At 38.7% G+C, this 27,713-nt stretch overlaps 1 protein-coding gene across 4 annotated transcripts; it reads right to left on the bottom strand.

Moving 5' to 3' along the window:
• Positions 1 to 1,504: 1,504 nt before the first annotated feature.
• On the bottom strand, positions 1,505 to 24,819 carry FHL5 (four and a half LIM domains 5). 4 transcript variants are annotated; one of them, XM_056488488.1, is made up of 6 exons: positions 24,414 to 24,819; positions 12,111 to 12,290; positions 9,763 to 9,937; positions 7,376 to 7,545; positions 5,091 to 5,277; positions 1,505 to 3,912 (listed from the first exon to the last, which is right to left on the bottom strand). In XM_056488488.1, exons 1-6 carry the CDS (start codon positions 24,495 to 24,497, stop codon positions 3,761 to 3,763), a joined length of 948 nt encoding a protein of 315 aa, XP_056344463.1. In that variant the 5' UTR covers positions 24,498 to 24,819; the 3' UTR covers positions 1,505 to 3,760. The 4 variants fall into 4 exon arrangements, with proteins under 4 accessions (XP_056344463.1, XP_056344464.1, XP_056344466.1 ...); XM_056488489.1 differs by lacking the exon at positions 24,414 to 24,819 and having other exon boundaries at positions 12,105 to 12,284; XM_056488491.1 differs by lacking the exons at positions 9,763 to 9,937; positions 24,414 to 24,819 and adding an exon at positions 9,980 to 10,107 and having other exon boundaries at positions 1,507 to 3,912; positions 12,111 to 12,185.
• Positions 24,820 to 27,713: the final 2,894 nt, after the last annotated feature.

Raw genomic sequence — 27,713 nt, 5'->3', positions numbered from 1 at the left:
ATGGCATTTAACACACAGATCAGGCATCACTTTAAAACTGTCCACATGGCTTTTTCCTTTTTTGTTCTGGAAAGAGGCTCTCCTGAAGCATCACTGCTCAGCAGCAATCACCTTCTAATTTCCAGTTTCCAGTGCTGAGGAGTTCAGTTGCCTTTATTCTTGAACAAAATGTAGTCTCTTCACTTATGGTAGCCACCTATCCCCGTCATGACCATGAGCTGGTCTCATCTACAAAAAGTACAAAAACTGTGCAGAGCTCCCTTGGGTTTGTGTGACCAGGTTTTGGCAGCAAGGGGCTCCAGGAGGGCCTTCTGTGAGAGGCTGGCAGAAGTTTCCCTGTGTCTGGCAGAGCCAATGCCAGCTGACTGCAGGCTGGACCCACTGCTGGCCATAGCTGAGCCCAGCAGGGATGGTGGTAGAGCCTCTGGGATAACAGATGGAAAAGGGTGGGGAGGGGAGGAAGGAGAATGGCTGTGGAAACAGCAGCCAAAGAGCAGAGTGAGATCATGAGAGAGAAACAGCTCTGCAGGCACCAAGGTCAGTGAAGATGGAGGGGAAAGAGATGCTCCAGGTGCCAGAGCAGGTTCCCCTGCAGCACATGGAGGTCCATGGAGGAACTGATATCTGCTTTCTGCCTCTGGAGAAGCCCATTGCCAGAGACATGGTGCCTGAAGGGGACTGTGGCCTGTGGGGAGCCTGTGCTGGAGCAGATCCTGGCAGGACCTGTGTACCCCTGGAGAGAGGAGCCCACACTGGAACAGGTTTCCTGCAGGACTTGTGACCCCATGGGGGCCCACTGGAGCAGCCTGTTCCTGGAGGGATGCACTCCCTGTAAGGGATCCCACACAGGAGCAGTGTTTGAAGAACTACAACCTGTGGGAGACACTCAAACTGGAGCAGTTCATGGAGGACTGTCTCCCGTGGGAGGGATCCCGTGCTGGAGCAGGGAAAGAGTGTGAGGAGTTCTCCCACTGTGGAGGAAGGAGCAGCAGGGACAATGTGTGATGAACTGAGCACAGCCCCCATTTCCTGTCCCTCTGCATCACTCTGGGGAAAGTAGGTAGAGAATTCAGGAGTAGAGTTAATCCCAAAAAGAAAGGAGGGGTGGGGAAAAGGTTTTTTTAACGTGTAGTTTTATTTCTCATTATTCACTGTAATTTGATGAGTAATAAATTATTTTTCCCCAAGTCAAGGCTATTTTCCTGTCACAGTAATTGCTGAGACATGTCTCTCTTTATCTGTACCCTTGAGCCTTGAGTAGTGTTTCTTCTCCCCTGCAGAGGGGAGTGCTAGTGGGGCTTTTGTGGGCACCTGGTACCCAGCCAGGGTCAGCCCACCACCAGAGTATCACTGTACTTATATTCAGGCATTGGGATAGCTGGTGACAGAGACTAGGAAATAGCAATTTACTATCTAATATGACTTTTATTCAGACTATTTATAGCAATCACATTCATTTCTTACTATTATTCTGAAGTGAAAATGCTCCATTTCAGATTTGACTGTACTGTATTTACTTCAGAAGAAATAAATAATTCAGTTGGTATTTCCAAAAATATAATTAGTTGATGAGTCAGAGCAGAATTTCAGTTTTGTAAATGTTAAGGCTGGAAGACTGGGATTATCATCATCAGTGTGTCTGACCTGTGACTCTGTCATGTCTTAGGAGGCTGCCTGGTAATTCCTGCTTCAGTTTGTATTTAAGATGTATGATTCTTCAGAGGAGACTGAATAAAGGATCCAAACCACATTCTTGAGATGTACTAAATGTTATTTCACACAAACAAACAAAAGGTACACTCCATAGACAATCTTGAATATGGTGTTTCATTATTTTAATTTAAAAATTTAAGACCATTAACATTTACTAATTTCTGATAGCTCAGTGCAATTTTTTACATCATACATAACTGTGTTCCACTATGTCTGTGTATTTGCATATATATATTTATACATATAAGGCAATGAAACATATTTCTATTTATGGGAATCTAAGCCTTACCAAGAACCTGTGTCAGCTATGGGAGATGTGTAAGCAGAAAAGGAAGCAGCTGGGATAAGGTGAAAAACATAAACTAATCAAACTCAAGAGTGCAATAAAAACTGCCATGAAAGAAGAAAATGGAAACTAAAAATTAACACCACATAGAGCAAAAGTTCAATATTTTATTGACAGACTGCTATGTACTCATTTGTCAGTCATTACTCATATTGATTTTATGCCACTGCACTTCAGCCCTGGTTTAGCCATGCACACATAATCTTTGTTTTTTCACTTTTGTGCCTAAAGTAATGGCTGTCTCCAATATGAATAAAGGCCTCTCAAGTCAGCCAAATAACTCCATGCACTCAAGGTCAGAGTCTGAAGAAGGATGACTTAAAGACATGGGAGATGAGTCTCAAACTCTGCTGGACAGTGCAGAACCTGCCATTCCTGACATCACTGCTCCATCCAACGGCCCAGTACACAAACCAGGCCACTGTAACACACAGAAGAAAGAAGATAGATGCTTGTAACTCAGCTCTAGATGACCTCTAATAGATGACATCTGAGTGTGGAACTCAACAAGCAGATATAAAGGCTGGCTACCCAAAAACTAAGTCCCTGTACTGCAAGCAAGAGCTGCCTGGCTGGCAGTGACAGTTGCTAATTCTTGACATACTGTTAAAAAAGACATGTGGCTAATGGTGAAACAAATCAGGAATTGGCTCTGGAGAGTTTATAGCCTGCTGTCCACATGCAGGAATTTACAAGCAGAGGAATGAACTGTGAATTAAAGACCAAGCAGGTAAGCTTAACCCTTGACAAGGCTTCAATTGCTGGCAAAGCACTTTTTATTGAAGGAAAGCACAAGGCTAAAGGGACCAGTGTGAGTTGGTTCTTGTGTCAACTAATAAAAAACATATTTTAGGACTATATTTGAAGGTATAGCAAATACAGTGGAAACAGAGTCTTAAGGCATATTAGTTATGGGAAAATGTACATCAGCACTATTCAATCTCAGGCAATCCTTACCTCTAGCAGTATCTGAAAGTATGGGTTTATTTATGTCCTAGAGCATCTATGGCTAAAAAATTAAGTACAGTGACTCACTTTTGGGAAAGGACATGTGCTGTAGTGTTCTGGGTGACTTCTCTAGGAAGTAATCCCAGTAAGGGAAGGAAAATGACTTTTTTTCCATTGGCTTGGCCCTTGGAATGGGCCTCTCTGACTCTGTGGTTCTCAGTGTGAGAGCATCTCCTACTCATAATTTCTGCCTGCTTTGTCAGCATCTTTTTTTCACAAAGTATGGAAGAATATAATACTTCCAAGGTGTTCTCTTCAATGTTATGATCCAATAGAAAAATGCTTGTACCCAGCTACCCATGCCAAGATCTGCATTTGTGAATCAGTACTAATGACTCATCATTATTCATATACCAAGCAGATTTTCACAGTCCTCCTTGGTTTAGTCATGATAAAAGACAAATTTTTAAGCTTCTAACAGCAGAGTGCAGTGTGTTACAAGCAAAACATACTGGAGTTAGGCTTAAAATACATCTTAAAATCTTTTCTGCATCATTTTATTGACTAGTATGGGGCAGTTGTTTAATTTTTGTTTATAAGGAGTTGAGAACTATGACAAAGTTAAACTGCTGTTGGAAAGTTGCTTGAATGACTGAATAACTGTAGTGACTTTTATCTGGTTTTCTTACAGCAGACCAATGAACTACATTGCTACAGAGTAAGAATAATGCAGCTGTACATCTTTCCACAGAACTAGGAAGCAGAGCCACATTTGTGGCAAAGGATGTCACCCTGCTGAGTGAGGAATTCCTGGCTCACCAGGGAGACAAAGCATTTGGAGCAGGTGAAGCACTCCCCGTGCCACTGACGCTCCTCAAACGAGATGTATTTGGCACCTCCGAGAGCTGAAAGAGAGCACAAAAAAAATCTTAATCCAGTATTTCTGGGCATGGTTCAGCAATGCAACAGATGATCTGATGTGTGCTCAGCTTGTCATTCATATAGGGAATGGGAAAATGAAAAAAAATCTATAGTTTGAAATATTCTTCAGTAGATGCATTCAAAAATAACTTTGAAATTTAAGCAGTGGGAAATATTTCAAGTAAAGCCATAAGTGGCTTGCATATCCCATTATGAGATCTGAACACAATGGGTTTATCAGAATGTCCATTCAGGTTTGCTGATCTTCCCAACAAACCCTCATGACATTTATTTGCAATATGTTGAAACACATAGTTTCTATACAACTCTGAATGAATTTTAATAATTAGGTTTCTTAAGATGGATTCTTTTGAAAATTACCAGATAATGGGATTCCTTGAAGAATTAGCTGAAATAAAATCTTGAGGACTGGGGGAATTTGAATAGTTTTGGTGTTGGTTTTTTGTTGCTGTTTAGTAGTTTGTTTTTTTTAAAATCATGCATATGTGATTGAGTATTGAATTCTTTGTCCAATGACATATGCAGCAAGCACCTGAAAGAACCAGGCAGAGCTTTTCAACAGTTGACTCCACACATAATAGGAGAAAAATGCAGAACACCAGCAAATGCTCTCAGGAAACTTCAGCTATCATAGACCAGTGACATACATGTCTAATTATAAATCATCTCTAAGTATACAAGGATGCAGGAAATAGAGCCCTGCTGCATTTGGCAAGCTTGCTAATTTGACAGGTGTGCCTTACCAGCAGGCAGTTAATCTGTGTTTAGTTTGATCACATTTGCATTTAAAAGCAAAACTGAAGAAATCACAGAGGGACTTGTGTGTACTGTCCTGGGAAGAGCGAAAAAAGCACCTTTTAAAATATTCTTAAGGAGGAATTTTACAATAGGAAACACTACATCAAAAACTCCTTTGGGCACATAAAACAACTCCTCATAAGTCAGGGAGCATGTGTCATCAGTATGTCCTAGCAAGATATAGGACATGTGACACAGAGAGAATCTGATAGTTAACTCCTTCTGTCTTTCATTACAATGGGAGTATTTTCAGTGGTTTTTTTTTTTTCTAAAGTGAAAGTCTTCTTTGAGAGGAGACTGATGATTAATTTCTATCTGGTCCCCTCTAGAAGATGAGACTCACCTGTAATAGGCTTCTTGCATGCAGCACACTTCTTGGCACAAAATTTGCTGAAACAGTCTACACAGTATGGGTACTCATCTTTGGAAATGAATCTTTGGCCAGACAGCTGAGTTTTACACACAGCACACACAAAGCATTCTTTATGCCAAGGCTGGTCATCATAGGTCACTCCTCCAGAAGTTATAACCTAATGTATTGACAAACAAGGGCAGAGCAAAGAAAAAAAGTGTGAATCATGAAGGATTGTCCAGTCCTTCATTAGTACTTCCGCTTGTTTTCTCTCTTCCAATATGCACAAGAGAAGAGGGGTGGTCACACCAACTTTTTTTTTCATCTGGATTATCCATTTAACTAATCTGCAGTTGAAATCCACATGCTACTGGTTTGTTATTCTCAATTTTCTATCACAGTATAACCTGTAATTTGTAATAAATATGTTATCTTTAAATGAATTTTTTCTATTATACTGTACAAAAGTGCTTAGAATCATGCTCTCAGAAGGGAAATTCTTAGTGATAGGAAGTGGGTGAGAGAACTGATGCTGAGATAATAGCAAATCTCCAACCAGTATTTTGCTGTCTCTCAACTGCAACAGTATTTTTAATGGGAAGCAAGACAGTAAAGAAACAGAAGTAAAATAGAAAGGAGATCTACATGGTCAGAAGAAGAAAAAAATCAGTGTCATCAACTTCTCTTTGAAAGCAATGCACTCAGCTCTGCACTAGTTATTTCTCAAGTGGGAAATTTCCAGTTGTTCTGCTCTCCCACGTGTGTGGTAAAGAGTTGGTTTCACAGAATCTGTGTACAGAGAAATTTCTGTGAAGATAAAGATGAGCTCTAAGATTGTGTTTCTACTGTCAAGTCACATGCATGACAGGGAATGAATGAATGAATGAATGAATGAATAAATGAATGAATGAATGAATGAATACTGTTGGAACAAGAGGAGAAAATGTTGAAGAAGTAAAAAAAGTGGTATCATCAAATTTCCCTGGGGAATATAATTTCAGGAAAATAAAGAAAAATATTGGATCATGTCAAGCAATAAAGAGATTTAAATAGTTTCCAATCCCTTTAACATTTCAGTTTTGGGCTACTTTGTAATTATGTTTGTTTTTCCATTAAAACATAAAAATTGCTGACAAAAATTGAAGATTCGGTTTGGCAATTTAATCACTTTGGGCTCAATTCTCATGTATGGGAATTGATGCAAGTTTCAGAAGTAAAATGGTTTTAGCTATTATGTAGGGGGACTATTTGCATTCCTAGAATTTTTAAGAAGCAAATCCTGATTATTTCATGTAGAAGGAGCTAACATCAATACCCATAATAAACATTGAGCATAATTACTATAATCACCATGTGTTCATTTAATGCAAATTAAAGGCTAGATGTAAGGACATGGGAATATATAAAATTATTTTCTTAAGTTTAACTAGTGAAGAAAAAATAGGCAGCATATTTTCCGGAAATTAAAAGCTTTTATTAGAGGTAGAGGTTTGCAGGTAATCATTACATAACTACAGGAGATTATAAGTTATTTGATGAAGTAGAAAAAAAAGCTTCTTGAGTGTGCAGGTACTAAAGCATAAGAAAAATTCTGCCTTAAAAAGCAGCTTAAAACATTTCCCTAGAGAAAATTATCACACTTGAATAGTATGATGCTTTGAGTATTTTCATCAACAAGAGACAGTCTTAAAACATGAGAAATCAAGGGAAGGAAGAATTGATTTATCTGTACTTGGGAAAAAAAAGAAATCAAATCAAGCTTTCTGGTACCCACAAGGGTATCATAATGTGTTGCATCAGTGGGACTCCTGACTAGTGTTATCACAATTAAATGTTACTTGATCTGCTAATTGCCTGATACATTTTAAGAAAAAATAAGATTGTGGATGATTTGCTCAGTTCAGGTGGCTAATTATGCGTATGAATACATCTGACAAAAGATGGAAAAAGAGGCATGTTTACCAAGGCAAAATCAGAGATTTTCAGAAGAGAAGCATTTTATATAACATTCCATTTAACATTTGCTTCAAATCACAATCACTAACTAAAGAAGCCCAAAGCATTTTTTTTTTGTTTCAGATTATTTCAGATATAATCAGTCTCAGACTAGCAAGAGTGGACAGCAGACACTGTTGCAGTTGGCTTTCAGTGTTCAGTGACAGTGGGAAGACTCTGATCTTGCTCTTAGTTCACCAGACATTTCACATGATCCAGCCCTTTCTCCCATGAGCAATATTGTCTCACTAGGGCATTTTTTGCATTGTATGTTTAATTACCTTTTTGCAAGCGTAGCAATGGTGAGCAAATTGCTTCTCAAAACAGGGCACACAGTAATTCTCATTGTCTTTGGTGATTAATGGTTTTGTTCCCAATGGTTGCTGGCAATACTGGCACACAAAACAGGATTCATGCCAGGAACTTCCCTTGAATTCCATTTTACGTGACCCTGAAAAAAGACCAAAGTGATCAACCCTCTCAGATACAGCCTTGTAAGTTGGGAACGTTGGGAATATTCTTATTTTGAACCTTCTACCTCAGCATTGGATTACTCAAGGAAAAAGTTACCTTCAATTTAATAGAGCTTCTAAGAATGCACTTGAAATTTCAAGAACACATTCAGTGTCATATAATCATCTGGCACAAGATGTCCTGAATTGCCTAAGCTGTGATTTTTAGTCTGCTCTTAAACAAATTTTTTGGGGTTTCTTCTTTGTGATTATGCTTGAATTGCTCAGTTTCTCTGTAACCTGCCAACTCAGTGATAATGTTCAGGTATGCAGCACTTTTATAAATTAGAGATTAATTTGTTGGATGTTTAGTACTTTTATTTTTGTTCTGTCTTCTGTCTTTCTCAAACTAAGGCTCCTTCACCCATAAATGCATTATTTATCTTAATCAGCTTAAATTGGACACTTTCTAAAAGCCAATATTTTTTCTGTGGTACAGCGCATTATGCTGCCTTCTGCTCTAGCCCACCATTTCTGTCTTAGACCAATAATTCTTTTGACTAGATGCTTTTGATACAGCACAAGGACAGAAAGTTGCTCACTCAAATGTTTGTCAGAGGAGTTTCAGAGATTTTATCTCTGTGTACAGGTGCCTTATCTTGATGTAGAAGTCTAAGATATGCACAAATATCTGGGAGCAGTTTTCCAGTGGATCTCCATCCATGACTTCCCACCTGTAGGTAGCATCAGACTGTAGGTAGCATCAGAGAGGTGCAAGGTGCTTTACCATCCTTTCCACATGAAGAAGAGGATTGATGCTGTAATTGATTAATCCCACTGTGCCTGTTTCCTGAACTGTGGGGCCAGTGGAGAAACTACTGATTGTATTTGGACAAAAATGGTTTGCAGCTTCATCCTGGTGACTAAGGCTAATTTCACTGTGTTTCACTAGGTCTTTTCTACACAGAGCTAGCAAGCTGATGAGAAGAAAATCAATGATATAGAGGCTGGCTGGCATTCCCATGCCACTGTTGCACTGTTTCTCACACTTTCAGGCACTTGCTGCAAGGATTTAGACTCTGTGAGAAAACAAGCAACATGCATAATATAAATGCCTGACTGTATTCTAGAACTTTTTTGATCACACCTAGTGAAGTGTGCCTATTTGACAGCATTTTTGTAAAATATATACAATTTAAGTAATTTGTAATCATTAAAATGAACATAAGTATGTTGTTACAATATTTGTTTCCACTAATGCAGATTTTAGGTGCAATGAAAAGGAAACAAACTATAAAAATACAAACTAGTGTTACAGGTTGAATACAACATGAGTAATCTTGTATCAATGGTAAGACTATATTTTTGCACAGCCTGTTCAACATTGAGAAATACTGAAAAATAAAAGTCCAACATCACTGCCAAATTTACTGATGTTCTCTGTTCCAAAAGTTAGGGACACACTTTCTAAGCAAGCAGCTTCCTTTTGCAACAAATGGTGCTGTGGCTTCTCTCAGATGGCTGTGAAGAGGCAGGTTTTGGGTAATCACTCTGCTGAATTAGCTTTACTGATGTGGTAGCAATGAAAAGCCTAGAGCATGTCCTGAACAGACACAACCAAAAGTGGAGAAGCATTTTAGTGGAAAGTGCAGAATTTTCAAGGTTACTAATGGCAGGAAGTAAGCCTGTTGTAAACATGGGCAATATTGTAAAATGGACTTTTATTAGTTTTAGTTAAAATGCTGCTAATGATTTGAAGGCAAATTGTAACGTTCTGACAGTTTAAAAAAATATATATATTTCTGAGCGAAAGCACTAGTGTAAAGAATACATGCTCAGGGTCTGTTCAACGTGGAATACATGCAGATGACTTGTCTAATCTGGCAGTCCTGCTCACAAAACTCAGTTTGTCTACCTATGCTCACAGCAGGATATGCTTCCTAAGAACTGCCACAGAATCAAGGACATCACATGAACACATTTTACCCTGCACTGAACTCTTAATATTTTTATAAGGATTCATAAGACCTGTCAGTGACAGGTCAGAAGTATCTGCCTGCCTTGTCCCCACTCCTGGCAGAGTGTTACACACAAAGGAGGAATGGTCACCTCAAAGGTGTTCTGAAAGTCAAGGACCTTGTAGCTTATTATTCCAGGAGATGGTTATTATTAAAAATGTGGTTCCATTTCTCAGCAAAGAGCCTCTGTTGTCTTACCAGGCATAATGGTCTTCTGGCATTGAAAACACTTGGATGAGTACTCATCAGAGTAGCACTCAGTGCACAGCAAGACCTCGTCCTTGGCAGCAAATGGTTTCTCCACAAGCGAGCGACTGCACTTGGCACACCTGAAGCACCCCTCGTGCCAGTGGCGGCCTTTGTAGGCCAGATCCTTGGAGAAAGCAAGTTCATGTTAATGCAAACATTTACTTACAGTGTTTTTATCCTTCAATTCCTTCCAGAACTAAAACGAAACACGAAGAGCACTGCAGTGGTGGATCCAAGCAGAAGTGTGCTTAGGGAAGGTGCAGGTGCTCAGTGTCACACTGTTGTGTAGATCTCCTGCAGAGGCCATTACAAGCTGCTTTGGCAGAATGTCCTTCCTCATGTAACACAGAGCTATGTTGTTATTGGAAGAATCACTATATATTACAGTTGTCTTTCAAGTGAACAAGATTTTTAATGTGCACATACCATTGGAGAGGAAGCCTATATTCTACAGAATTTGAAGTTAACCTTATGTATTTTTGATGTTACTACTTCTTCCAGCTGACATGACAGTCATGTCAGAAAACACGCAATTAAAATCTCATTTAGAACAAAATGAGTATTAGTTAGATTTTTAAAAAATCATCGCTTTTGTTTATATCTGATATAAATCCCCCTGAAAACATGGCAGAAAAAATATTTATTTAAGACTCTCAGTGGGCTTAAGGGATGAAAGAGCTAACAGTATATGTGTGACATCCTGACTAAAAATTCAAAGAAAGACCAAACTGCAGATTAAATTTTTCCACAGTTAGAAAGGCAAGGGAAAAATGCACCTCAAAAAACCCAGCTTAAAAAATAATAACACTTCTAGGCTCTTTAATAATTTAGAAACATAAAATCAAATCTCATTCTCCTTTATCATGTCCCTGCCTTTTAAAGAACTAAAAATGAAAGAAATACTATGCTTTGTTTCAGGAGATGCTAAACACTTATGACTTTCATTTGCTTTAGTTAGCACTCTGAGTCTTGCAGGAACTGGGCTGTCAGCCCAGAGCAGCCAGAGGCAGACTGGGTGAGGAGGAGAGGAAGAAAACCAAGTTCTAGCCCCTTGGCAGAGGTGAGACCATCAGCTGTAGATCTCTGTGTGCCTCTTTTCTAGATGTCTCCAGCCAGATGCACTCCTTTCTTACCACCTCTGCTTTTTTCTCCCATTTTTTCTTTCCACCAGTCCAAAAAATAGCTTTTTGTTTCTGATCTTCAACTATAGCAATCCTGTCTCTTATTTAATTTTTGATTTTAAGGGTAAAATTAAGTGAACTCAAAGCATGTGTGTTTTCCTGGTGAACCTGACTGGTGCTATGTGTTCAACATTGTCATGGCTAAAATGCTGATGAGAGTTTGAGGAGTTTCTTTACCCAAATCAGCATTTTCCTTGGATGATTCATGTAGTCAGACAATGTGCATTGAAGTGCCTGGGCTGGGAAAGCCTTCCAAGAGGTTTATTTTAATAACTTTCTGTCCTTTTATTTCTAAGGGGCATAAGCAAAGAGAGCATGGGGACAAGGTGACCAATACACACTAAACTTGGCAGAACAAATGCTTTGTGGTAGGTTTCATTTGACCTTAAAATTCAAAGTCAGGTATACATGCTCTATATTGAAGTATGGGATGCTAGAAACCCTGTTCAAGACCACAGAGGAACTTGAATTATTAATTAATATTGTAAAAAATGGAGAAGTGAAAGGAAAGACAAGGTCAGAAACACTGCTACTGATACACCATCTGTGGGATGATCAAAGTAAGCATGGAATTAAGCAGAAATTAAAAAACACTTCATTTCCAAAAGAGAGAGAGAATATGCAAATTATAAACTTGTTTTCTCAGCTTGACATCTGCTTGTCAACACCTACAGTAAAAGTAATTAATTCAGTACTCAAAATATTTTTTCAGTGAACATCTCTCAGAATTTCCAAGGTGTCAGTCAACCTGATACACTGAATTACATCACCCACCCTATAACCCCTCCAACACTGCTGTCTCTGCAGCCAGTGGGTGACTGTAGGTGAAGGATGGAGCATAGCTGAGGTCCACACATGCACCACAGCTTTGCTGTATGCTTGAGGCATATGCATGTGCAGATTTCCTCATCTTTGATCCCAGAGCTTTCCTATTCAGTTTCCTATTCAGTTTCCTATTCCTGTTTCACTCTGCTGTGTGTGGATGCACAACAGCTATGCTTATGTCTCTTCAGCCATACAGGGATATGCAAAGGGGTGGATATCAAATCTGCCATTAAAGAAACTGGATTTGAGCACAATTTAGCAAGGAACAAAAGGTGCAGGGTAAACCTTCACCTTGGAGTTGCACTCAATGGGCTGCTTGCACTCTTGGCAGGGGTTGGCGTACAGGCTGTCATAGCACGGAACACAGTAAGCATTTTCCTCTCTCAGTGCGTATTTCCTGCCACGGAGAGACTGCAGGCAGAAATGACAGTCTGTGTGGCTGCTGGTCATCCTGCTGGGCCTCCACGTGCTCTGCAAAAGAGGGGAAAATGGTGTCATTCAGTGCATGACCATTTGCTTTCTCAAATACTACTTAATGCTGCATTACCTCTGGAAGTTATTTGACCAGGCATTTCCTGGTCATTTGCAGTACCCTGGATTTCTTTATGCTAGGTTGTTCTACAATAATATGGTAGCTTTTAACAACATATACTGAGAATTGTATTACCTACATGATGGAGAGCAAGAGGGCTGCTTCAGCTCATTCTAACACTGTGTCAGGTCGGACACCTGAAAATGAAGCCATCTTGGCATTCTCTACGTACAGCTACTGACATTATAAGCATTATGTACTGGATTCTGGGGTGTGCTTAATCCAGAAATCAGGTAATGGAGATAGAAGCAATAATTAAAAAATGAAACCAACTGCAGAGTTAAAAGTCAAAAGAGAAGAGACACTTTGTAGTGTGTTCCTGACTTTCTCTTTACTCCTGACTTTCTGCTCATTCCTTTCTTTTCAAAATACCCCACCATCTCCCTGACCCAACACAAGGAAGACAAGGCACTCCAGGATATATGACTGTTTTTTGCATTATCCCAACTGTGCTGCTAATATTTGGTGACGGCATTGTAAGGTTGCAAAAGTACCCCTGGAGAGCAGAAGAGTAAAGTATAAAGAAAAATAAACTAAATTATAAGTCAAACAAAACCAGAACTCAAAGAAAGTTTCCCATGTTGTTATTGGAAAAGATTGCTTTTTCTTACATATTTCTTTATTGCTGGATTCCTTGTTGGCAGTACCAAAATAATGTGAGATTGTATTTTTGTGCCAGACAAATGCAGGAAATACCACAAATCTATTGAGATTCAGTTGTATGGATTTCCCATCCTTCAGTTTTTCAAGGATAAGAGGCTTGTGCAAGCACCCAAACCTCAGCTGCTTATAGATCTGCAATAGTGAATGTTTTAAGGGTTGTAGAGATGAAGACTTATTTCAGTCTTCTTACTGCTGTTTGGATCATCATCTCTTTGCTAAAATTGGGTCTTAATTCTTGGAAATGAAGGAAGGAGAAACCAGAAAGTTCACAGTGAAGCAACCCCAAAAACATCTGCTGGGCTTGCTGGATTGCAGTCTTCATTAAACTCAGTGGGTGGAGCTGCAGCCAGCACCAGCAATCATGAATTTTAGAGGAGTTGGAAACAACTTGGAAGGTCTCCTAAAATATTTACATGTCAGTGACTTTGGGCAGCTGAAATTTTTGCACTTTGAAGAACAGGGCAAATTGGTTTCTCTTGACCAGATGCAGAGCGTGAGAATAAGGAAAAACATAGAGAAGACAAGATTCCAGGGAGTTCTTATCCCTGACAATGCCTATACCTAGTTCAGTTAGAGTTACACCCTCATACTTTGTTTTTATACATTCTCTGACTGTATTATACCCACAGTTCTGTTTTAAAAAAGTATAAAATGTTTTTCTGGGTTTCTGCTTTGGTAAGCTCTAAACCAAAATGGTTGTTTGAGCTGTGAGGAAAACAGTTACTGCAGTTTCCACTGGCACAAATGCATATGGTCAGGCATTTATAAATCTCTTCTGGGAGGCATAGTAGTAAAACAGTAGAAAAGGGGCAGGGAGAGAGGCTGTCATACTTATTTCAGATCAAAAGTAATGGCTTGATTGGAAAACTTGTTGCTCCTTTAAGTGGAAAATCTTCAGAGTTGAATTGATATACAGTATTTCCTACTGCCCTTAATATTTGTGTCAGCCAAGACAGGGTGTAGTAAGGAAATAAAATAATCTGGAACTCAGATCAGTGGGAAACATGCTTTCTTAAAAATATTTGTGATGTGTTTTATGTGATATCCTTGGAAAATATTAGAACAGGGCTTGAATCGGGACTTCCATTTCCTTAAGATCAAACAGAGATTTGAACATGTAACAAACAAACCCATTTGTATGAGAAAATTAAATCCATCAGTTTGTACATTTACAGAACATGACATATAAAAACCAGGCAGAGCTCAGTGCATTTAATGCACAATCAGAGTCGTGACCAAAGTCAAGGTTAAGTTTTGCGCATTTTGCTCTGTATTGGGAAAAAAGCATAAACTGGTGTCTAAGGACACAATCAAGGAGTGCTTGTGGTTAACTGTGCTCCACAGTCAAGGTCACAGGACAGGCTTGAAACTGGGTTTCAGAGGACTTTCTTTTCTTCTTTTAGTGGGCATTAAAGTTATGAACTGCCTCGTAGGATAACCCTGAGTGTGCCACCTTTCTGATCCCCTCCTTGTTGGATCAGTACTCCTGCTTCCTGACAGAGCTTCATCTCAGCCTGAAAGTGGCAACAGCAAAATCCAAACAGGGCATTCATGAAAAGTTTTGTTACTTATAGCACATTTTTGTTGCACAAAGCTCACCAACAAATAGCTTCTCATGTCTGTAGAAACGTCTCTGTTTTTCCATTCTAATGAATGTCAATCAAGTTTTTTAAGTTATCAAAAACTCTTCATGCAAAGTAATTTTCTTTAAACAGCAGTTCTCTTGAATTTTGCTTTTTTTCCCCAGGAAGTTAGTGTATTCCAGAAAGCCCAGGTAACATGCACACATAAGACCAACTACTGAAGTTGGTAATGCAATTATCTTCCTAAATCCCTATATGGATATGGGAGCAAAGTGCTATTAATCTTGTTCTACAGATGAGAGTTGTTGCTTGAGAGCTCTTTTAAAATCAAAGCCTGAAGGTGTTCTTGTGCTGCTCCTCTAGTAAAATGCTTAAGTTGCCCAAGACTTTTCTTCAAAAAATCTTCAGAGTTCAGACTATGAATTATCATAAAAGACCATGTTTGGGATGAAGCAGCAATGGTATGCAAAAGAATGAAGATTTTTGCAAAACTTCTGGCAAAGGTATGGGTAACCTTTGAGAACTACTTTTACCATTAGAAAATGCAGCAAAAAAAGGTGAATGTCATCTCTCCCATCACCATTTATCCTTGCTCCAACAAATAAGTAATGGTAGCAGTGCCACACAGTTAAGTAGAATGTTTTTCTTGTGCTTTGATCCTAATCTCTAGAGAAATATGTTTACTTTAAGTTTGCTGGAAGCTAGACTTTGTGTTTTGAAGGTCAGTTTAGAAATCTCTGGAGATCTGATGTTATTCACTCTCATGGAATGAAACGCTGACTCCAACATTCCAGCTGCTAACTTGAGTCCTAGGCACAGGGAAAGACTGCCATGTTGCCATTCCTTGGGAAAAGATGATTTTACTATTTAAATTGGAACATTTTAAATTGGAAGCTAAATACTGTTGATTTTTATATACCTGGTAGGCAAGGATACATGGTATTATTTTTAGTGTTATGAATATTCCAAGGAGGTACAAAGAGATGTTGCTAAGGACGTGAGGATATTGCAGCTGGAGTCCCTGGGGTCAGATTTGAGAATGCAGCAGTTTCATGGACTAAATGATAAAAGAGATGAAAATAAAAAAACAGATCAGGCTAGTCAGCCTGCTGTTAAAGCAGATGAAGATAGAATTGAGCTGCAACAAATTAGGACAGGGACTTTCTGGAGAGTCAAATGATTTCCTCTAAAGTGCAGAGCACTAGAAGACTTCAAGTGAAGAAAGCTGTAAGAACATGGTTGTGAAGTGGTGGATCCTGATAAATATGGAATCATGAGGAAAAGAATGCTGGTTTTCTCACTGAAGCTAAAAAGCAGAGCTAGGTTAATGTACCTCTCAATAATTTATCTTGATGTTTTCTATAAATCTAGGTTAATCTCCCTCACATCATACAAGAATAAAAAGTGCAGAAACATTCATACTACTGAGAAAGGAATTAGTAGGTACATATAGATAAAAATATTCTATCTTTCACTTCATGGCAATTCTAATGGACTATTTCCCAATCTAAATATACCTGCCATTGAACTTCATCATGTTTCTTTAAGAACATACCATTATTGGAATAAGGCTCTTTCTTAGAGAGGCATAAAGAAAGAAAAAAGATGGGGGGAAAATCCTTTGAACAACACTGAAGGATGAGAGAAACAGTTTGATCTCTTATGAGGAGGACACTCCTGCAAGCTGCCCTAGGCACTTGTTCATTTTCAGGTAAGCACATGTTTTTCTATTTTAATGTGATTTCCCTTATTTGCATGAATTTGCTGACTTCATTTTCCCTATTTCTATTTTTGTCTCATGCATTTACATACATTAAGGGTTCTATAATATTTGCTTTTCTAAAAATGGCTAGAGCAGCAATAGGAACTAAGGGCATATATTACAGATCAAGCCAAACCAAGAACATACAGGAAAGAAGACACAGATATTAACTCTGAAGTATCTGATCTCTGTGGCACAGAACAGTAATACAGCATCAGGTTCTGGAAACATCTGAGTGAATGCAGAGCTCTCACTGATGAAATTCTCCTTTAACCAGCCAGAAGGGATGCCAAACAGGACACAGCTTTAACAATCCAACCTTCCTGCTTCATGATCCACAGATGACACTGTTTGGTGGGGTGACAAGGCAAAGCAGATATTTTAGAGATTGGTCTGGTATTTTGTACTGAATTGTGCTGTGTTTACACACCCCATGACTACAAGCAAAAAGGGCAAGAGCTAGGGAATCAAGCATCTCAGGAATTTTGTAATTTTTTCCTTAATTGGTATTGCTGTCTGCTTTGTTTACACCACACAAACTCAAACGGTGTAGTCATCTAAATTCTTATCTTTTTTTTTCCCTGAAATAATTCTTACCCACATTTTTTACAGGTTTTCACATAGTCTGGTAGAGCCAGATTTTCTCCTGTGTCATTATGGAGCTCATTCCTTTCTGACTACTGGCAAATCTATGGAATAAAATGAAGTCATTAAATAATTCAGCTGTGCACTGTTGTAACTTTTAATGTAAAATCCTGTCAGTGTTCTTAGTTGTACTTCCTATATTGAACTATAAAACAGGATTGAGGATTGCATCAGTTACAAAGGGCTCATCTGATAAAGAACACTCAAATTAACTGGTGAGTTAGATGGGGCAGAGTGGCACCCAGAGCAAACTGGCAGATGACACCCAGTGGGAGGAGGGGCTGGTACACCTTATGGATGCCGTTATCCAGAGGAATATCCCTGTCATTGGAGAAGTGGGGTGAAAGGAGGCTCTCGAGGCCCAGGAGGGGGAATTGCAAGGTGATTCTGTGATGTACCACAGAAAATTTATCACTGTTGAACGGCAGAAGAGGGAGGGTAAATGTCTCCACAAACCCTCAGTATTCTCTTGTGTGCATTAGAGCAGGAGTGGGAGCATTCTCATAACAACAATACAGGTCTCTTGTAGATGCCTGTTTTTTCATTTCTTGCCTTGACACTCACCTACAATCCATGGCTAAGAAATAATGAATGGTACTTCAAAAAGTGTTTAAATAAACAGAAAGTGGAAGTTACAATGAAGACATGCTCTGAAGTCTGATCTGGGACTTCCACCAATTAGTTCATCCCTACTGTGCAAATCATAGACTTACAAAATTTTTTGGGTGGGAAGGGACCCTAAGGATTATCCGGCTCCAAATGCCATGGGCAGGGACACCCTCCACTAGACCAAGTTGCTCAATGCCCCATCCAGTCTGGCTGTGAAAACTTCCAGGGGTGGGACATCCATGATTTGTCTTTGTTCTAGTGCCTCACCACCCTCACAGTTAAGAATTTGGGACTGAAAGCTTTCCTGGGAAAAAGAGCAGTAAAAAGAAATGATACCTGTGATACAAGGGTGAGTGAAGTGCCCAGAGATCACCAAATAAAATAGTACTGCCACTAACAAGAAGTAAAAGAACTTCAATATAGAAAATTGATTCTGAGAGTAATCTTTAAGGTCTTAATGAAAAAATACGTAATTTCTTGTCTTTGCAGATGTTTTAGCTGTAGAGACCAGATTTTCTTACCCCTGCATTTTATTTCAGAAACAGTAAGGTGGATGAAGATTACTCTATTGTGTGAGAAGGAGTGCATCACATGAATTACAATCCTTTAAAAAAAATCCAAAAACTACAACTGACTGTACAGCACAACTTTTTCTAGAAGGGTTATTTAAAAGCTTGTGACCTACTTAGAATTTCTTTAAGAAATAAAATGAGTAAAAATATAAAGATCATCAGCAGCAGCATTGTTAGCAACAAGCTAAAATTGGAAAGGATTTTCATTACACTGTTTAAAAAAAGAAAGACTTGCTTCCCCCAAACCCAAAAGTAAATCAAGCATCTGCTGCAGTGGCTTTTCCTCTTTCTCCAGCTGTGCTATGCCAACCTGACCTAATTTTATGAGGACAAATATAAACCAAGACACAGCACTCTTTTATTAAAAGGATGACACCTTATAAAAATGAACAAAATCTAAAATTTTCTAATGTCAGCCTTATTAAGAGATTGTGATAAGCTAAATGGCATTACAGCTTAGGAAAAGCAAAGGCTACTGTTAGTAGTACTGGTATTTAAGATCTCTACTTAAATTATCATTGTTCCCAGGTATTTTGATTTGTAGGCCAAATATTCCATAGGACAGTTTTGCTGCTGGCAGTGCTCCATCAGGCTTGGTTGCCACCTTCTTATCAAATTCATGTCTGAAAATAGGGATGATGAGGCTCTGCAGACAAATCCTAGCCTGCTTATTACACCAGAAATCATTGTTTGTAAAGCCACTGCTGCACAGTCTAAGAAATGCTGCCACTGCAAATGTCTTCCCATTATATGAGAGATATTTGGGGTGACCACTGCTGTCTCACTCTCCAATCCTTCCCAAGGGAAAACAGGCTTCAAGATGGGCAATTCCAAGAGACAGGATCAAGTAATAATGGAATGGTTTGGGTTGGAAAGGACCTTAAAGATTGCCTATTTCCAACCCCCTGCCATGGACAGGGACTCCTCCCAGCAGACCGGGTTGCTCAGATCCCTATCCAGCCTGGCCTTAAACACTGTCAGGGATGGAGCATCCACACCTTCTCTGGGCAACAAGGAGAGGAGTAAGCAGAAACATTGGAGAGAACTATGAACAACCTGATCCCTACCTATGGACTCTGGATTTTTGATAACAATTGACATAGTAGGTATGGATATGATATTTAGCACTAATGATGCTCTGCAGTTGCACTGGTTTTGGAATACAGAGATATAATAACAACAGCAGAAGCATATTAAAATACATATGCAGTTATTGCATCTGCTAGGTAGACAGACCATGAAGCATTTAATCTGGTAAAGAAAATCTGAAAGAAGTGTCACTCTTTGTATTCTACCATTTTTACAGTAATGAGCTGGTTATGTGAGAAAACTGAGACAGATGGTGAGAAAGGTATCTAGGAGAGCTCACAACAAACAACCAACATGAAAATACGCTGTGGGTATTCTTCAAAAGATTATTTGCCTTTTTTCTGCTTCCCTCTAAGTGTTGCATGACCACCTGCTGTGTCTTCTCTTAAAAAGGATCACTTAGAACACTGGCATCTGTGTGCAAATTAATGTATCTGAATAATTTATCTCAATGAATGGATGTCAGATTAGGTGATTTAACAGTTTCTGGATTAGGGTTTAATTCTGCAGTTTAGGGTTGGTGTGCTCTTATCTTTTGGGCAGTGCTATGCACAATTCAGTTATGAAGGCTCAGCACCTGCACCAAGGCTGCAGTTACAAAATAGTGCAATTCAGCTGTGTGCATATCATCAATGATGTGGAATTATAGCAGGGTGGCTTTTTGCTTTTATTTCCTGTCCTGGGTGCTTTAAACACACTATGGACTAAACCTTATTAGTTTATCTACGTAGGTGCATCAAGGACAGCCTGCTGGCTTTTGACCTGGGGCAAAAAAAAAAAAAAATCAGATATACACAATCTTTTACATCATGTCCTATATTCACTGTTGATAGTTATCCAGCACATTTCATTCTAGCACAGTCAAAGGATATATATGGACTCCCAATGTAAAAACAGTTTTAGAAGTGGTCTCACAAAAGGAATTTTGAAGGCAGTGAACACTTTTAGGAGAACCCTTTTAGGAGTGGGGCTGGTAGAAAAAAGAGCAGGGAGTGGAGATCTTTGGCTTTTTGTTTGTCCTCTACCAGGGAGGAAAAGTAACAGTGTCACTAGGACAAATATAGAAAAAAAATGTGGTTTTCCATTTTTTTGCTCCTTAAATATGTGACTTTGTGCTTAATCCATTAAGTAGGCAAAAAAAGTTAATTAAAGACCTCTGAAGTCTTGAGCAGTTGAGTAGATAATGTGCTGTCAAACAAGACAGGGGATAACATGGCATTGATTCAGTTTCAATTTGAATCCTCATATTCTGTGGCAGCAACAGCGACCAGTCCTTACAGAGATTCAGCCCTGGGCTCCTACTTGAAGCTTTTCTGACTCTGACATTACCTGGCCTGCCTACCTTGGAGATAAAATCTGCAGAATAATTATGTTACTGGGTATCCCAACATTTCTCTTAAGCCTTAAAGTCTCTGCACCACACACTAATTTTTTTCTTTTTATTTAAAACAGTCTAAAAGTGGCTGTGATTTAAAATTAGTAGACCATGGTATTCTGTCTTTCTTTATTATGATGTGAGGTTATTGACCCTTCAGTAACTGCCCTGCTGGGATTTTTGTAATGTCCTGATACATGAAAAAGTCCTTGCTGTTGTTGTTGTTGTTTTGTTTTTGGCACCATGAATTTCTTGCTATGATTATAAATACATGCTATCTAAAAATTGCTTCCAGTGTAGGATTGACCTATCTGATTGAAGGAAAATTAAGGCTAAAGTTTATCTGAACACCCAAGACAGTAAACATTTGCTTCAAACAAAAAATACCCATCACTACATCCTAAAATGCTGGAGAAAATCTGGTAAGACTGAAGAAATTCCTTTCTAACATTAAGGAACATTTTAAGAACACGTAATTTAACTCCAGGATATTGTGGAACAGTGAGTTCACTGATACCAGTAGAGTCTGGTTGGTGTGGACTTACTCTAGAGATGATGTGAAGAATGTAGCAACAACCATCTTTGCAAACCTCAAATAGATTTGACTGGTTTTGGTAGAGATGGTGCTCAGAGACCATAATTCTGATCAGCTGGGGTGAAAAAGGTTGGTCAGAGGAGGGGAGAGTGGAACACAGTGCCAGAAACTGCACCAAGGAACAAATACAAACCAAAGGCTTTTTGCTAATTTAAGGAAAATTTATTAAAAGTTCTCAGTAAAAAGTCTAAGCAAATGATCAAACAAATTAAGAATTCTGCTACTGTATTTTAATAAAGAAAAACAACAAACCCAAACTGTTTGAGCTTTTAATTTGAAATATTTCTCAATGCTTTTCAATTTTTAAGCACCAAACTAAACAAAGATTGCCAATTAGAAGACCAGCATGGAATAATTTTTACTCTAAGCATTTCTTCCCATGCAAGTTAGATTTTTGAATGCTAATTATGCCACAGTTTTGCATGTTTTAGTACATAAATGAATAGAATGAATAGTGATGTGGCTGAATTTGAAATTTGAAGAGCTCACTTGAGAAAGTGTGAGCTCGATAAGCATGTTTAAGCCTAATGTTATGGGCTGTTATGGGCCAGATAAACAGAATTAAAACCTAAACCTCTGAGGTATTTTACAGCCTTCCTTTCAAAGGTATCATAGTTCTTTTCTAACAACACTAATAAAGTAATCCTAAAACACATTTGTGAGTTACTTTTCTGCAGAACAGGTTAACACTCGTCAAAGCAAAGCAATTGACTTGCTCAAGGTCAGAGAGCAAGCCTGCTGTAACACTGGTAACAAAAGGTTCACTGCACCTTTGCCATGAGATGGGTCTGCTCATCAGGCTCTATCCATGGCACTGCCCTGGGACAGTTAAAGCAGTGTGCAAAGGTTGCCAACTGGTCAGCTCCCAGTGCTAGAGGTAGAAAACACTTCCAAATTTAGCTGCAGTAATAAAATGTTCCAGTTGTGCACTTTGCAATTGTCCTTTATAACTCTGAGGTTATGATGAACACTCTTAAGCAAAATGTTCTGTCAACAACTACACCACCCTCTGGCACTTGGCCATTCTTGCTATTAATTCTCTATCTATGCACAAAGACACATTACAGGAAGATTAATATTCTTCTGACTGATAAAGCCTCTGAAGTCTGAGGCCAGTGACCAGCTAGGACAGCCTTTTCAGATCCATTACCCACACTACGCTGAGATGTGCAAGAATTAACCAGTCCTTTTACATGGACCTTGAACAAATTCAAAGGCAACCATAGCTGGGAAGAAAAGTAGCATACTAGCATGAATGAAGTAGAATCAAAGAAAACTCTTAAGTCTAAGAAAGGGGAACAGGTAGGGATGATAGCTGGCATGCAGTACGTGGCAACAGAGGATGGGGATATTCAGGAAAACTAGCTTAAACCTGCTGAAGCTAATAAGCAAGGCACGTTTTTTTAGCTAAGGGAAAGATATAAATTCCTCTCCAGGGTGATTTCAAGCAGAAATTGAAGGTAGCCATCATTATGAAGGAACTAAGGCAATGTAGCTTCCCTTTGGAGTCTTGTCCTTCACTTTATCTCTGCCACAGAATTTATGTCATGGGGTTTTATTAACTTGTTTTCTTGGAGTCATGTTTGCATATTTCCACAAAATTGTCCTTACTTGATCCCTCTGACATTTTACAGGAAAACACAAATGTATGAAACAAGGAGCTCACAGCCTTCTTTCTCATGAGCTTCATGTCCCTTTCCCAGAAGAGTGAATTCAGCTGCAGCAGCCCAAGTGGCGCATCAGCAGCATTTCACCATGCCAGCTTCCAAACTTAGGGCTCTAGAGATTTCAATAGAACAGTTGAACTAGAAATCATTAATTTATGAGCATCATTTACCCTAAATTGGCAGGGAAGTGTGGAGCAAAACTCAGCTCACATTTACTCTCCAGGTGATCTAAAAGCCTTGATGGCACCTAGAGCTTGGGTCGGCAGGAGAGCTGCTCCTCCAACAGGTTTGGAATTCCGCTCTCTGATTTTGGAATTGGTTAAAATATTTATTTCTATCTCTCCATGGTTAGGCAATATTAAAAGTTTTTAACTGTTCCTTTGAGAAATAAAAGTCTGGTAGGGAAAATAAATGAAAAAAGCTGAGATAGTCTGTACAGAGCCGACAGAACATGTGTCCTACCATGTGAACCAAAAATAAATGCTTTATAAATTACAACTGCTGTCAAATAATTTCAAGACACCATACATCAGAATCTCTTTTAAGCAGCTTTTGAATTAAGTTTTCTCTAACCCAAGTTAGTATCATCTCAATATTCTACCAATTATACACCCTTGAGTCAAAGTAACTTTCCTGATCCTGCAGTAAAATTACATGGGATGACCATCAGCAATCTGTTATAATGTTAATATATCAAATCCACTACAGTTGGTCTGCAACTCTACAAACAACTAATTGTTGCACAAAGAGAAGAAAAACATTAACACAAAAGAAAGGCATCTGAAACTTCATTTCTAAATGTAAATTGCAAATAAAATTATGATTCTAAAAATAAAGATAATACAAAGCTTCTTATGAAGGGAGAATGTGGAGATGATACTTGTTGTTTACAGCAATATTTTGACTTCTTATAAAAATCAGCTTGGAAAATGTTTTTCTTCCAAAATCAAGAACAATCCACATTAGGTGTTAAAATTACTTATGCTAGAAACAAGTGACTTAACAGAAAAGACACTATTTAGATTTTTTTCTTGGAAAAGCAAATAGCTATGAAAGCTTGCTAGGAGATAAAAATGTATTGGGAAACAGCATATTCATTTTTTGATGGATGGTTCTTTGGAGTAAACAAAACTTATCTTCATCTCTTTGCAAAGGAAATCCTAAAAAATCTTTCCACAAATCAGTGGTTGAGCCAATTAGTACAATGAAAGGAATTAATAAAAAAATATTTTTAATTGCTTATTATGTGTGGTATCTCTTTAGGAACACAAAATTAAAACCATAATATATATATGTGGAAGTCTGCATCTTATTTATTCAGCAGTTTTGTGAGGAAAAACTTCCTGCATACTTGCCCACAATATTAAACTAAGTACTTTCTATACTAACATGTTTAAAGATTATCACATAAAGGAATAATGGAAAAAAGCCTCAATACTCACATTTAGTTTCAAGCTGCTTCTCTTGGTAACTTGCGCAGCAAAATAAAGGAAGAAATAATTACACGTCTTTGCAGAAACAAGCATTCATCAAGTCCAAAAGAAACAGAACACTTTGCCAGAGCTATTTGAGGGTCCCATCAGAATTTGCCTGGGTGGGGGAAGGCTGAGGGTCAGTTTGTTTCCCTTAGACCTCATGACATGCAAATATCTGACTGCCTCACCACTGAATCAAATCGTTCTTTGACATGCTGTGTTTACAAATTGCAAATACATATCATGTAGGAGGTTCTTAAAGGAACATATTTCTGAGAGTTCTTGAAAGGAAAAAGGCATTTCTGTTAAAAAACAAAAGTATTCAGTGCAAGGAAAAAAAGAAAGAACATTATTCATCCCCAGACACACACTGGTTCATGTATAATGAATCCAAAAGGCCTCATGTGGGATTGTAAATCAGAAAAGAAAAAGAAAATTTGCCGTGTGCAGGAAATGGGGGGGCAGGAAAAAAAACTCATTTCAGGAAAGATGTTCAGGGACATAGCAGAACTCAGAAGTTCTGACACATCTTAAGCATTTTCTGGGCTGTTACAATTTGCTGCTTTCCAGCAGGTGGGAAGGTGTTCACACAGGGTTGCCATCAGTGTGGCAACAATGGACTCCTCTAGGCTGTCTCTCAGGATTCCCCAGTTGTGGCTTTTGAGTCACAGCCACGTCCTTTGCTTTCTGCCTGGACCCAACAGGGGCCAGCTTTCACAGACAGACTCCTGCAGGCACAGAGCGCTCAGAGGCCCTTATACTCTGCATGTAACTCCATGCAGACCCTTAATCAAATGCAGCTGAAAGTAAGGACACTGAGTTCATTTAAAAAAGCAGGCTGAAGTTAGGCAGAGTGAAGAAAGGATGGCTGCTTGTGGTATGAACCACAAATGACCTCAAGGCAGATTTTTCCACAACCAAGAGCCAATAGATCTGAATCACTTGGTCTATAACGTCAAGTGGGTGGGAGTTGCTCAGTACCAGAGATAGAAGAAAAAAGGAAATGTTTGAATAGTTTAAATATGTATTACGTTATCGGAACACTTTGGTAAAATTGCCAAATCTGGACATGGTCTGGAGTTTATCTGTGTCTAGATAGTGTCTCACTGTTAAGACTGATCCTCTGACTACTATTGCCAAGACCCAATGATCTCTGCTTGTGGTCTTGCTAAACCTCTCCAGACACCTAGTCATTACTTAAACAAGATTGTTCTAGTTCCTCCTATTTTAATTTGTGCTATAAGCTTTATTTATACCCAGCACCTTTCATTTCAAGCCTGTGATTTTAGCAGATTTAGGAGAGGACAAGTTAGGTGCGAATTTGAGTCTAGAAGTTTTCTCTTGTCTTTCCTCTCAGAAATAAAAAAAAAACCCCTGATAGTATAGTTCTAAACCAAGTACCTTTTCAAGTTCATAAATCAGATCCAGACAGAAGTATTTCTCAAGCAGATCTGGTGAGAGCTAATGACACTTAGAAATACTAACACAATGTTCTTGCCATCAAGGACGAGAAGTTCAGGTGTCCTACAGCACATCACTTTCCTTATACTTCAAAGACTACCCTCAAATTTGCCTAAGTTGTAGATAGAGATAACAACCCTATTAACAAAAGACATGCCCAGAGAAACACCTAAAACAGAATTAAGGTTTTTCCCAACAGGTACAAATTAAGTATAAATGAGGAGGTCAGAAAAATCCTGTTGTTTCTTTAGATTATTGGTTAGATGATGTCTCTTACAGCTCCCACACCACTTCCTGAACCTCCTTATTTTATCTGTCTCCCAACACGACCTGTCTTGACCTACCTTCCTCTTCATGTTGAGGATCTGGGAAACTCATCAAGCAATGGTGGCTCTCCTTAAACTGCCCAAGTTATTTGTTCCAATTTAGAATACTCATTTTTAAAGAACAAAACCTCAAGGAGATGGCATTCCTCAACAATTCCTAAAAAAATATTTTGTTTTCCTGACAAAATATCTTTAGCATTTACTGAGTATGTTTTGTTATTTGGGCTAGCAGATAGTATCTACAATGAAGTACAATTGTTCAAAAAGTTTGGGCAGCATGGATTTGGAGGCTCAGAAAGCACTCAAAGGGGAAATACTACATGTCTTGTTCTTCTATTCCTCTCTAAGAACCCACTTTTGGCTTCTGCTGGAGACACAACACTGGGCTACACTGACCTTCAGTCTGACCCAACACAGTCTCTCTTCTGTCATCTGCAAGGGCACTAAACTTCCTACTGAACAAGAAACCCCATCTACCCAGATTTGTAGAAATTTCTACTTTCTTGGCCTACTGTTACTAGCAAAAGCATTCAAGGAGCAACTACTGCTTGACTAGACTTACTCATGAGGCTACAGAGAACAGAACTACTGTAGTTTTATATGAATAAGCTCTCAGATGGATTCATGCAGACAATAAAAACCCAGTGATATTATCCAGAAACCTGTGCCAAATTTTTTTAAGAAGCTATGAAATAACAGTTGAAAGTTCTAACAGAGCAACAATTTGCTTATTTCCAGCAGATCTGCAAGTAACCAACTACAAAAGTCATCTTTTGCCATTTAAGAAGGAAAGGCAAGGCCGTTGCTGAGGCAGGTATTACTCTACCTACGGCTAATGCATCCACTCCAATCTGAGAGAAGCAGCAAACAAGGTTGTGAGAACATTAGTGAAGTGGTTGTGTATAGACACATACTGCATCTATACATGTCAGTTAATGAGATTAAAAATATAATGGTGGTGTTTAGACAGCACAAGTGAAGGTGAGGGGCTGACATGCTTGAAAACAAAGTAAAAGTGTTAATTTGTGTACTTGGTAGTGCCTTTCATTTTCCTAGATATTCCAAAGGGCATTTTTGTTTTGTCAACTGTACTTCTGATTTTGTAAGACAAGATTACTCTTCCTCCCACATACAATCCTCCTAGGGAGAGGGGAAAAAAACCCTGTGAATTAGCAAAATTCTTTCTCTTTCTCTTACAGAAGATATACTTCTGTACCATAAACTAAAGACTGAATATCCAAATCAAGAAAAAATACCTGTGTTTTCCCGGTTTTCCCAGGTAAATTTAAAATTCAGTCTCCTTGAATTCTGTTAGTAGCCAGAAGTACTGCTAAACTGTAGTGCTTCCATTGTACCTACTTCAAAGAATCTATTTTTTAAATCCTACTTATAACATAGGCTGGAATATAGCAAGTTGAACACATGATAAAGTAAATTCTGTAGTAAGCTGATTATTATACCAGCACAAAACTCTACCAAA

The sequence above is a fragment of the Oenanthe melanoleuca genome, chromosome 3 (assembly GCF_029582105.1).
Source record: "Oenanthe melanoleuca isolate GR-GAL-2019-014 chromosome 3, OMel1.0, whole genome shotgun sequence".
NCBI lineage: Eukaryota > Metazoa > Chordata > Aves > Passeriformes > Muscicapidae > Oenanthe > Oenanthe melanoleuca.
Note: the sequence above shows the minus strand (reverse complement) of the source record. Positions and strands in the feature narration are given on the sequence as shown.